At 58.6% G+C, this 11,467-nt stretch overlaps 3 protein-coding genes across 3 annotated transcripts in view; 1 reads left to right on the top strand and 2 right to left on the bottom strand.

Annotated features, from left to right (window-relative positions):
• Window positions 1-3,877, bottom strand: part of BTBD19 (BTB (POZ) domain containing 19) — an 8,107-nt gene extending 4,230 nt beyond the window's left edge. Inside the window, exons 1-4 of the mRNA XM_012001862.1 lie at window positions 3,788-3,877; window positions 2,445-2,481; window positions 2,087-2,140; window positions 592-651 (exon numbers count right to left, since the gene is read on the bottom strand). Of these exons, the coding sequence (XP_011857252.1) occupies window positions 592-651; window positions 2,087-2,140; window positions 2,445-2,481; window positions 3,788-3,873 (237 nt within the window). The 5' untranslated portion in view covers window positions 3,874-3,877. The remainder of the gene's footprint in view (window positions 1-591; window positions 652-2,086; window positions 2,141-2,444; window positions 2,482-3,787) is intronic.
• A 1,492-nt stretch (window positions 3,878-5,369) lies between these two features.
• On the top strand, window positions 5,370-6,740 carry TCTEX1D4 (Tctex1 domain containing 4). The gene is made up of 2 exons (XM_012001860.1): window positions 5,370-5,869; window positions 5,978-6,740. Exon 2 carries the CDS (start codon window positions 5,985-5,987, stop codon window positions 6,648-6,650), a length of 666 nt encoding a protein of 221 aa, XP_011857250.1. The 5' UTR covers window positions 5,370-5,869; window positions 5,978-5,984; the 3' UTR covers window positions 6,651-6,740.
• Window positions 6,663-11,467, bottom strand: PLK3 (polo-like kinase 3). The gene is made up of 15 exons (XM_012001861.1): window positions 11,357-11,467; window positions 11,083-11,190; window positions 10,878-10,994; window positions 10,595-10,724; window positions 10,418-10,505; window positions 9,494-9,589; window positions 9,196-9,394; window positions 8,955-9,081; window positions 8,655-8,746; window positions 8,324-8,417; window positions 8,102-8,185; window positions 7,833-7,995; window positions 7,555-7,684; window positions 7,276-7,389; window positions 6,663-7,166 (listed from the first exon to the last, which is right to left on the bottom strand). Exons 1-15 carry the CDS (start codon window positions 11,447-11,449, stop codon window positions 6,975-6,977), a joined length of 1,827 nt encoding a protein of 608 aa, XP_011857251.1. The 5' UTR covers window positions 11,450-11,467; the 3' UTR covers window positions 6,663-6,974.

The raw sequence follows: 11,467 nt of genomic DNA, 5'->3' as shown, positions 1-11,467 counted from the left end.
GTCTCCCTCTGTCGCCCAGGCTGGAGTGTGGGTGCGATCTCGGCTCACTGCAACCTCTGCCTCCCGGGTTCAAGCAATTCTCCTGCCTCAGGCTCCAGAGTAGCTGGGAGCATGCCACCACATCCAGCTAATTTTTTGTATATTTAATAGAGATGGGAGTTTCACCGTTTTAGCCAGGATGGTCTCAATCTTCTGACCTCTTGATTCGCCCGCCTCGGCCTCCCAAAGTGCTGGGATTACAGGTGTGAGCCATCGTGCCTGACCCAACTTGGCTTCTAAAGTCTTACAGCCACCCTTCCCCCTACCTCAAGTCCAGCTGAGAACCATTCCCCAGCGCTGATAGAGAGAAGACCAGCAATTACATCCAGTCCCTTCAACACCTGCTCCTGCACCTGACCCTGCTGATATACCCAGGATCCCACATATCTAGGCACAGAATTCATCCTGTAAACCTCCTTGGAGCACCGCCACCACCACCATGTACCCAAGTTATTTCAAGGCCAGACACAGCAGGCCCAGGCTCCCAGCACCTGGGAGCCCATTTCCACACACACAGCCAGACTCCTCCCATGCCTGTCCAGCAGCACCCACCTGCAGGGCCTCACAAACCAACTCCACATCCAGCACCTTCACCACAAACTGCAGGCACAGCTGGGAACAGAAATGAATGTGGGTTGTGTGGCGGTGTCCCTGCTCCAAGACACTAGTTCCACCCCAGAAGCAGTGAGCAGGCTTGGATTGGTGAGTCACCCAGCAGCCCCAGACCCCATCCTGACCTCCCAGGCCAAGGGAGGCAGGGAATTGCTAGAGCCTGAGAGAGCAGGCTCACAGGAACTGGAGACTAGCAAAACCAAGCCCAGCCACCCACCTTCTAGCACCTTTGCCACTAAGCAAGACCAGATAAAAGCCATGCAAAATTCTCTCCTTCTTTCAGGATGCTTATCTTCCTCCACTTGTTCCCTTCCCGACTCAAGGATACTTCTATTTTTAGCAGAAACTTGAATTTCATCCGTGACATCTCTCATCTCTTGACTGCTACACTCGCCTCCTGAATGGACTAGCAAGTCCTCTCCACCTCTTCCAATCCCTTCTTCCCTGAGCTTCCAGTTCTTCACTCCCTTATCGGAAACCTTCAGTGAATCTCCACTGCCCTCTGCTTAAAAGAAGTCCAAAAGCTTGAGGGCCCTACATGAATCAGGCCCTGGCATCCTCTGCAGTCTCATCTTGCCCTCTCCTCACAGTCCAGACACAGACACACCAAATGTCTCACTGGCTCCTTTGGTGCCTCTGTGACTAGAATGCCATCTTCCCACTTCCCCTAGGAACAAAATCCTATTTGTTCTACCAGATCCAACACATATGTTTCCTCCTCCAGGAAGTCTTCTCCTCTCCCTAGTGGTGGGACTGGAGAGGTCCCCCATACAGTCTTGGCACCATTCACCCTTCTCTGTCACTTTTTTTTTTTTTTTTTTTGAGAGCAACTCTCGATCTGTCACCCAGGCTGGAATGCAGTGGTGCGATCTCAGCTTACTGCAACCTCTGCCTCCCAGGTTCAAGCGATTCTTGTGCCTCAGCCTCCCAAGTAGCTGGAATTACAGGTGTATGCCACCACACCTGGCTAATTTTTGTGCCTTTAGTAGAGACGGAGTGTCACCATGTTGCCCAGGCTGGTCTGGAGCTTCTGGGCTCAAGTGATCCACCCGCTTCAGCCTCCCAAAGTGCTGTGATTACAGGCATGAGCCACCGCACCCGGCCTCTATCACACTTCTTATGCCACCCAGATAAGAGTTTTCATGTGTCTGTCTCCTCTCCCTCTCTGGAGAACAGGGATCAAGGCTGACATCTTTGTATCTACAGCACTAGCCATAATCACCCCCTCTTAGCCACAGCACACACAGGGCAGGCATGCATGGATCCTTTTGCACACAGGCACACATACATGCCCTACTTACACGGGAGAGACATACATACTTCTCTCTGTGTGGGCACACGTTCCTCTCTAGGCCAGAGTGTGTGTGAGGCAGGGCGGGAAGTGAGCCGGTGAGAAGCAAGGGAAATGAGACATGGACCTGGCACACAAACCCACCTCTCTCAGTTCCTCCAGCCCATATTCCACAGCCGCTGTCAGCACTTCTAGCACCTGTAGAGTGGGTGGTGGGGGGAGTGGAAGGGAGTTTCCCCTGCCCTATGCCCACAGTGTAATGGGCAAACTCTTGCCTCTGGCACCCCCCGCCTCTCCCACCCAGGACCCTGGTCAGCGGGCTCACAGAGTGACGGTGAAGCTTGACACTGTTGGTATATAGGAACTCCAGCACTGCCAGGAAGGCCTCAGTTGGCACAGTGCTTAGCACCACAGGACTAGGCACCCCGGGGCCTGGCTCTGTGCCCAGAAGTCGCTGGAAGAAGTTGCATCTACAGGCCAACAAGCACCGATGGGCAAATACCTCCTGCCGTTCTTGACCGACCACGAAGCAAACATCACTGTGGGAGAGAGGCAGAGAGCCAGCGGAGAGGAGGCCAGCACCTGGAGTGCAACTTGGGCTGTGCCTTTGCCCACTCTGGGTCTTAGTTTCCTATCCAGAATGTAAGAGACAGGGCTTGGTCCCTCCAGCAGAAGGTCTGGGACCCAAAGCCCTGAGTTCTAGTCCCAGCTCCACCTGGTGACTTCCTATCTTTGAATCTCAGGTTTCTCACCCATGAAATGGGACAATAATCCTAAACCTCAGGTCGCAGAGGAGGTGACTATGCTTGATTACTGAGGGGCATCTGGACGAACAGAAGCACGGTTGATCCCACCTTTCCCTCTCCTCCCCAGCCTGAGTCTTGGGGGAAGGGAAGCTTCTTTTGGCTCCTCCTCCACCAGCTGCAAACTCAGCTTTTTTCAGCCCTCCTCCAGACAGGCGGGTGTGGGGGTGTGGGGCACAGAGTGCGCACTGACTGCAAACAGACACAGCAGTGATGCACCATCATGAGCCAGACCACAGTTTCCATCTTCATGATCACTTCCGGCCCCAGCTCTGGGCCTCTAAACAAGGCAGGGGATAGGAGGCAGATGAGGCTGGAGCCTCCTAGAGCCTCTTACTCCCAGGTCCAAAGCCTGGGGCGTTCACATTACCCAGACCAGACTGTGACCCCAAAGAAGCAGGGTGATGGAAGTCACCACCCTTTGGGGAAGAGCTCAGATCTGAGACCATGAGGACAGAGAGCTTCATTCTAGCTCTCCTGAGCAGCCCGGCCTCCTGTAAACTCTACCCCTGGTTTCAGACACCACTGGCATCCTGGCCAGCAGGGAGCAGCCAGCACTCCCGAGGCTTCCTGTCAGGGACTATGGCTCAATTCCTCGAGCTCTGTTCTTCCTGTGAAGCCTCAGTTCCCAGAACAGGTCATCTGTTCCTTTTCTTCAAGCAGGGAGGCCTCAACACCAAGCTGAGTGACTGGAGGGAGGAGGGGAATCATGACCCACCATCTCTCAGGATCCCAGGGGCTGAGAATCATTCTCTTCTGCCAGGAGCTCAAAGTCCAAAGAAGGAAGGGCTTTGCCTGAGCTCACACAGCAGCTCCAGGCTCTAGCCCCCAGGACCCTGCCAGCCTTGCCTCTGGCCCTCAGGGTCTCACAGACACTGAGTGACCAGCAGCCATGTTCCACATTTGACCTCCCCAGAGCGTGAGTTCACCAGGGAGGACGGCCAAGTTCTAATTCCCAGCCTCTTCTCACCAGGGCCTCCTTAGAGTCCTGGGGCCCTCAGAGCCAGCTAAGGAAAACCCGCAGGCAGGGCCCACCCCTCACCTGTATCGTGGGTTGTTGACGAGGCTTCGGAGTGCTGCGGAAAAAGGTTCAGCTTTCCCATGCACGACCAGTCCCAGGGGCTCCATGGGTGAGAAGGGGTGGGGGTGGAGGAGGGAGCCTAGGAGGCCTGGCCAGGTCCTAGAGCTGGTGAGGCTAGCAAGGCCCGAGAGGGAGAAGCAGGGACTTGGGAGGCCTGTTTGCTGAGAAGCTGAAGTTTAGGAGTGGAGCAGGAGGGGCCCAAACTACTGAAGGCATCAGGGGCCAGAGGCTCAGGGACAGGAACAGACACAGGGAGGGGACCGGGAGAAGCTGAGGCTGGAGTGGCCTATGGTCCTGGGAAGAGGCTGGCTGGCTGGCGGCGGCGAAAGAGGCCCTGGCTGGGAGTCTGCCCAGGCAGCCGCCGGGTGGGAAGCCTGTGGGTTTCCATGGAAACTGGAGCAGGCCTGAGAAGAGACTCCACCCATCTCCCAGGCAGGCCCAGGGAAAACTTCAGCCCTTAGAGGGGCACTAAGCGCCGTATGAGAGTCTTAACCCCCGAAGCCGAGCCTGCCCTAGGTTCAGAGTTCAAACTCCTTACCCTCATAACCCTTCCCTCCTCCACAGGCACACAGGGTCAGGATCTGCTTAGCCAGGCCTGGGAATCCCCCACTCAACAGGGAAAATCCTCGCCCCCATAGATGGGTCAGGGCCCAGACCTGGCTTGTTTGGGAGGGGATAGTCCCGTCCCCGCCAGAGGGGGAGTCACATGAGTTGTCAGCTCTGGCAGAGGTGTCACAGCCTCTGGGGAAATCTAGGTAGTAGGGCACACAAGAGGTATAGCCAGCTAGGGACAAGCCCCAGGACACTTGGGTTAGCAAGGGTCACGAGGCTGGACTCGGTGTTCACCGCCGAGTCACTGCCACTTTGTAAGGTCTGGTTCTTACCAGCTGAGCCAATGGACCTCCCCTCCCCCACACATAGCCCTGAACTGAGGAAGTCATCCAAGCCCCACCCTAACTGTGCGCCGGGAGCGGAAATGTTTGTCCTTGTCGAGGCTGACTGACGGAGAGACAACAGAGCCATGACGTGTTCCTTCCTGTGGGCCCAGACCCTGGATTCCTGAGCCACCGCCCCCGCAGCCTCAAGATCTCCCCCTATCTTAGGCCTCTGTGACTTGTTCATAATGGCCAGTCTCCACAAGGGGAGAAAACGGGCCCTGGCTCAAGCGCCCTGGGGTAGGACAAAACCTTTCTGACCACAGCCTCCCTCTACATCTGCCCCTCTGTCGCCTGCGCTTAGGAAGTTTGCCACTGAGCTGCAAGACCCTGTCGGCCGCTCTGCCTGATGACCCCACGCGCAGCACATGCCCACAGTTAACAGGGCTCTCAGGTTAAGCCAGAGCCGGACTGGAGGGAGGGATCCTTGGAGGGAGGAGTGTTTGCTCCAGCAACCCATGGCAACTCCACAACACAGGTCCTTCCCCTCCCACTTGCCCTTCAGGCCAGTGGGGCCAGGGCTGTGGAGCCTGACAGAACTCAGAAGCCAAAGCCTGCAGGTGACTCAGGTGCCTGAGGGAGTTTCGGGAGCAGAGGGCAGCCATCCCAGAACTGATTCTGGAGGAAGTGGGATCAGAGGCCAAAGGCAGAAGGTGGAAGGGGCTTCACAAGTCGTCTGCCCTCAGCCTGGGCCACGTGTAGGGGAGACCTTTGTGCCAGCCACCCTAGAGTAGATTTGGGTGGAAGATGACTAGATTCAACACCCCCAGGGCTGGAAGGATCTGTGGGGTTGAAAGAGGTGATCTGTCAGTCTTTCCTGGTTAGGGGTTGGAGGCACTGCCTCCATGGTCCAGGCTGAGGCAGAGGCCTGCTTCTCCTTCCAGAGAAGTAGGGTGGAAGGGAGAACTGGCAGTCTCTAAGACTTCGCGCGTACCTGGCTAACCTCCATAGTGCCCAGAGAAGGAGCTCAGCAGGCAGGGACTAGCTCAGGATCCCAGTCCCAGCAGCCTCCTGTCCCTTGCTCATGTGTCTAACAACCTTTAACCTTCTCAGCACCTAGGAACCCAGGCAGCCTGGGACTATCTGATCCACTTGTTCTAAAACACAGGTAAGAAGGGAGTAGAAGGTAAAAACCCTTGACATCACTGAGCAGGAGGCTGGGGTGGGCAGACAGATGCCCAGGGAAGGCCACCCTGAGTGTGGGTCCTCTAGCCAGCAGGTCCATGGCCAGCAGGCCTCTGCCCCGGGGACGCCAGGAAGAGGAGAATGCCAAAGACTACGGGCCGAAACCCTCACCAGTGCGGCCCCGAGGCCGCCTGCCCAGCATTGATGAGGCGCGACCCGCAGGTCCAGGTCCTGGCCCGGCCTCTCGCCGGGGCTCCATGCTGGGCCTGGCCACGTCCTTCTCCCGTCGCAACTCGCTGGCCGGGCCAGGCGCGGGTCCTGGGGGTCGGCGGCCATCCCTGGGCCCGGTGCCCCCTCTGGGCTCACGGGTCAGCTTCTCAGGGTTGCCTCTGGCGCCCGCCCGTCAGGTGGCGCCCTCCTACCGCACGGAGCCGGTGCCCGGGGAGCGCTGGGAGGCTGCGCGCGCACAGCGTGCCCTGGAGGCGGCACTGTCCGCAGGGCTGCGCGACGCGTGCTACTCCAGCGCCGAGGCCGCGCGGCTGGTGCAGGAGCTCTGCGAGCAGGTGCACGTTCGCCTGCGCGAGCTTAGCCCGCCGCGGTACAAGCTGGTGTGCAGCGTGGTGCTGGGGCCGCGAGCGGGCCAGGGCATTCACGTGGTCAGCCGCGCACTCTGGGACGTGGCGCGCGATGGGCTGGCCTCGGTCTCTTATACCAACACCTCGCTCTTCGCGGTGGCCACGGTCCACGGGCTCTACTGCGAGTGAGGGGGAGTCCAATTCTGCAAAATTGTTTATTATCCTAGGAGGAGGCCCCCCTGGGGCTCACATCCCAATAAATAAGTGTCTGACAATAAATAAAAGTGGTCCATAAATAACGCCCCCTAGCTGGGAGCTAAGGCTCAGGCTTATCTTGGAGAGGGGGTAGGAGCCAGCAAAGACAAGCTGCCCCCAACTCCAGTAAAGCTGGTCCCTGATTCCCTGGGGGATTCGGCCCAAAGCCCCCAGTGAGGCACCAAAGGAATGGGGAGGGCCACAAAGGCAAGGGCCAGAGCCTTACAGGCACAGGCCTCAGGCCTCAGGGCTTGGGTCCTAGGCTGGGCTGCGGTCCCGGAGCAGGCGCAGAGCATAGCGGAGTCGCTGCCGCAGGTCTGGAGAGCAGCCCAGCTGCCGAAGGTGGGAAGCGAGGTAAGTACAAGCACTACGATTTCGGGCTACAAAAGTCACAAGGAGGGGCTCCCAGCCACTGAGAATCAGCTTGGTGTGATCCCCGTAGAAGTTCACCTGCACACAGGAGCATGACAGTGGTCAGGACCTAGGCTCCGGACCCAGCTTCCTCCCCAGCACCCTGGGCCTCCCAGACCTTCCCCGAAACTCCTGGATAGGCTCTTACCTGGACAGTGCCATCACTAAACAGCATGAGGAGAGCCTGGTCCGTCTTGACCCACTGCAGCAGCAAGGGTGGAGCAGGTACCTCTACCTCTTCCACACTGGGCAGATCTCCACCCTGGGAGCAGGATCGGAGCAGGTCACTGATCCAGCGTGAGACAGCCCCCTCCCCATTATTGTATGTCTTATCCTCTAGCTTGGAGCACCCCCACCACCACCAAGGGGGAATCAGAGAGCTCAGGATAGGTTAGTTTTCAGTGTACCACAGCCCCAACCCTCACACCTTCATGAGGTGCTGCTCCATGTAGGAGGTGAAGTACCGCAGGATACTCAGCTGAGGCTGCAGGGCCCGGGGCACAGCACCCACGGAGAAGGAGAAGTGCTTTGTGCTGGTGGGGTTGTAGTGCACAGTCCTAGAATGGGGAGGCAGAGGTCAGAGGGAGCCCTACACCGATGCCCCTCCCCTGAGAAACCCAGACCCCTGAGCCCAGGAGCACGCAGGAGGGTGCAGCCCTGCTGGGTTAGTGGCCTGAATACAAGGCACCCCATAACAGCACTTACTTTCTGTTGGCTGACAGGGCCATATGTGTGCCATCGTTGAAGAGCACAGCCACACGGCGGCTGGACAGTTGATACCCAAAGCCGAACTTATTGGAGTAGTCAACCCACTTGCTGACCCACACCAGAGGCTCTGGCTGGGCCAGCGGGGCCGGGTTCTGTTCCGCTGTCATGGGAAAGGAGGGAGTCAGGACCTGCTCCTGGCTGCCAGGAGCAGAACTCCCAGCCACAGAACTCCCACGACAGCAGCATGTACCAGACCCCAGCCTTACCTGGGGGCATGAAGGCGACACAGTTTCTCAGCGCACAGAGGGCTGACTCCACTACTGTGGCCACAGTCAGACCTTCTTCAAATCCTGAAGGAGACAGGGCACGGAGATTTAGGAATTAGCACCCCAGGACCCAGGCCAGGCCCCTCTGCCCACTCCTTCCCTCTGGTCCCTGATCTCAGCTCCAGCAACCTCTGACACCTCTCATCCTCCCTGGCTCCTCACCATCTCCACTGCTTGCCAGTGTCCCACGGGGTGAGCTGTCCTCAGGTGCTGTCTCTACCAGGCTGACAGGGGCTGGGCCAGAAGCTGCTGGAGCCTGGAGGGTTGGGCAGGGAAAGGGAGTGAGACAGGCCCCAAAATCCAAACCCTTGAGTCCATGGCCCGGCCCTGCCCTGCCTCCCAGGGCACCCCAGGTCAGCCCCGCCAGGCTGGTGACACACAGCCAATTAGGCCACCACGAGGTTGGATGCTTCAGCAGCCTTTTATCCTGGGCTTCCCTCAGCTGCTAGGGTGGGGGTGAGTCAGGGGAACAGTGTCCACGTGAGCGCCTCACCTCTGGCCTGGCATCCTGATGGCCAACCGACGTGCGCATGAGGCCGCTTACCAAACAGGAGACCTCGTCCCTCTCCTGGGCATGATTCTTACCTGGGGGTGAAGGATGATACCATCCTCAGTATCCTGCCCAGCCCCTCCACTTGCCACAGGGATGACACAGAGATTGGCCTCCCCAAGTGCCTGTACTGCACATGCTCTCCCCAGGAGTTGCCAGGCACCCACACTCACACACCCGAAACGAATGGGACAAGCTGCTCTGCTGCTCTGCCCCCTCAACCCACTGACACCCCAGACTCACTCTTGTTCTTCTTTCTGCCAAAGAGGCTCTTGGTAACTTTGGCAAACAGACTCCTAGCCGGGTTGGGGGGTGTCAGGTCTGGGACTGTCACGCAGCTGCTGATAGGGAGTCGATCGGGGGTGTAGCCCTAGGGAGGGGAGCCGTGTGAACAGAGAAGAGGGGCTCCAGGGGCCCTGTCACCTGCACTCTTTCAATCCCTGGGAATACGCAGATGGACTTAGAGGTCTGGGGAGCCACAGACCTTGGTAAAGAAGTCATGGCGCAAGATCTGGTCAATAGAGGGGCGGTCTCGGGGTGAGGCCCGAAGGATGGCAGCCAGGAGCTGCCGAGCAGGCAGTGAGAGGCTGGCAGGCAGCGTGTAGTGAACCTGCTTGATGCAGCGGTACGTCTCCTTCAGGTCAGCTGTCTCAAAGGGAGGGCTCCCGCAGAGCAGCGTGTACCTATAGGGCAGGGCCAAGGGGTCAGGAGTAAAGTGGAGGGGATACCCCACCCACACACCCACCACCTGTCTGCTGCCGAACCTGGACCCTGCGACTCACATGACACAGCCCAGTGACCACACATCCGCCTCGGGCCCATGGCCCTGTCTCAGTAGCACTTCTGGAGCCACATAGTTGGGGGTGCCACAGATGGTCCTGAAAGAGGGTGGGGAGGAGGAGAAAAGGCTGAGACCCAGCCCAGCAGCCCCCCCACCCCTTCCCCCACTGTGAGTCCAGACAAAGCAGCTGCCTGTCACCAAAGGCCAGAGAACTCCTGCTTGTCCTGGGACAATGGATGCCAGGGATGGCAGCTGAGTCCCCGCCCACCCGCCTGGCCCAGCTGCTCAGCTGCTCTTCATGACAGGGGGAGGGCCTGACCCCCAGCCCAGTCCCCTCCTCCAGGGTCAACACAGAGAGTCCACAGCTGATCCCTTCCCCCTTCCTGCACTCCTGTCTCTCACACAGTCATCAGGCTGTCACCTCCCATGGTTTGTGCCACACACACACCAACACCAGCTGTCACAACCCCCATAAACACTTATCTGCCACATATGCTGTCTGTGTCACACACACAAAGTACGATGGCCACAGCAGGGTCTTCTTACACCCAGTGTCATATCCTACCATTCCCACACTCTCAGTCTGTCTCTCACACACACACACACACACGCTGCCTGTAACCTTCCCCCATCCACACGAAGGGTAAGTCATATGCCTCCAAGAAGCTGTACACCCCTATCTGTCTCAGGGACTCAGGGTCACCTACCCTATCTGTGTCACACACCTATAGGATTCTACTCCTCTCCACTGGTCCCGGTAACACAGGCTGCCACCTCCACCTTCACACATGCATAAACAGCCCCTCATCCCTTCCCATTTATCTCATGCACACATCAAGCAGTCACCTTGCCTCCCACATACATATGCACTGTCTGTCACGCATGTCATCTGTATCACACACAGGCTCCTTTCTTCAAAACTCACTTCTTCCTCTGCTCCGGAGGCTCCAACCGGGCTGCCAGCCCAAAATCCCCCACCTTCAGTTCCATGTTCTCAGTGATGAAAAAATTTCCTAGATGGGGAAAGAGAGGTGTGTCAGATTCTTTCCTTCCTTCCTCCCTCCCTCCCCAACCTCCCATCCTCCAGGCTCAGGAGTCTCACCCAACTTAAGGTCCCGGTGCAAGATGCCGCGCTGGTGCAAGTACTTGAGGCCGGAAAGGATCTGCCGCAGGTAGTAGCGCACTTCTGGCTCCAACAGGGTGTGCCGGGCCTTCCAGATGTGGGCCAGGGACTGCAGCGAGCCACTGCCTCAGCCCCTGGTGAGCCCTCCCTCCCCCTTCCCCTCCATCTGTGCTCCCAGAGGAAGAAACAAGGCCCGAGCTTTGGGTCTTAAGACTGTCTTCTCTCCCTCACCCTCATCCCTGCGGGTATCACCATCTTTCACCTTTCGACTGCAGAGCTCCAGGAAAATGTAGATGTTGTCAGCGTCCTCAAAGTGGTGCGAAAAACGCACGATGTGGCGGTGCTGCAGGTCTCGGTGCAGCTCAATCTCATTTAGGATCTGCGATGAGGGCGCAGGGTCGTCATCCTTCCATGGTTCCCATGCCACCGTCCCCACCCCACCCCTCGCCCGCTGAGCCTGGACCTACCTTCTCGCGCTGATGCGGCTTGGCGACGCGGCTCTGCGGGATGACTTTGACAGCGTAGGCGCTGCCAGTCTCTGTGTCAGTGGCCTCGTAGCAGCGGGCGAAGCCCCCCTGTGAAGAGGGGGCGTCAGGCTGGGTGTTCCAGGGGGGCCGACTCTGGCCCGCGGGCGTCCCCGCGTTGGGGGTCAAGTGGCCACGCCCGGCTTGGTGCCAGAAATGAGGCCGGCCGAGACCCCCACCTCCACCATCACCACCCCGCGGACGTCCCCCGGCCCACCTTGCCCAACAAGCGGCCTTTGAAGTAGGTGCGGCCACTGCGCGGGTCCGTGATGAGGCGCCCGGGGTCTGACGTCGGTAGCCCGGCCAGCATCTCCAGCTCAGGTCCGGG

Source organism: Mandrillus leucophaeus, unplaced genomic scaffold (assembly GCF_000951045.1).
Source record: "Mandrillus leucophaeus isolate KB7577 unplaced genomic scaffold, Mleu.le_1.0 Scaffold67, whole genome shotgun sequence".
Lineage (NCBI taxonomy): Eukaryota > Metazoa > Chordata > Mammalia > Primates > Cercopithecidae > Mandrillus > Mandrillus leucophaeus.
This window is presented reverse-complemented; position numbering and strand designations above follow the sequence as displayed.

Bases quoted from the DNA above. Each gene is read 5' to 3' on its own strand.
- PLK3 (XM_012001861.1), bottom strand. From the start codon at position 11,449: ATGCTGGCCGGGCTACCGACGTCAGACCCCGGGCGCCTCATCACGGAC. The intron at 9,395-9,493 runs GTGAGTCGCAGG...CCTGCCCTATAG, and splicing joins TGGTCACTGGGCTGTGTCAT to GTACACGCTGCTCTGCGGGA. The intron at 8,186-8,323 runs GTGAGGAGCCAG...TGTCTCCTTCAG, and splicing joins ACTGGCAAGCAGTGGAGATG to GATTTGAAGAAGGTCTGACT.
- TCTEX1D4 (XM_012001860.1), top strand. From the start codon at position 5,985: ATGGCCAGCAGGCCTCTGCCCCGGGGACGCCAGGAAGAGGAGAATGCC.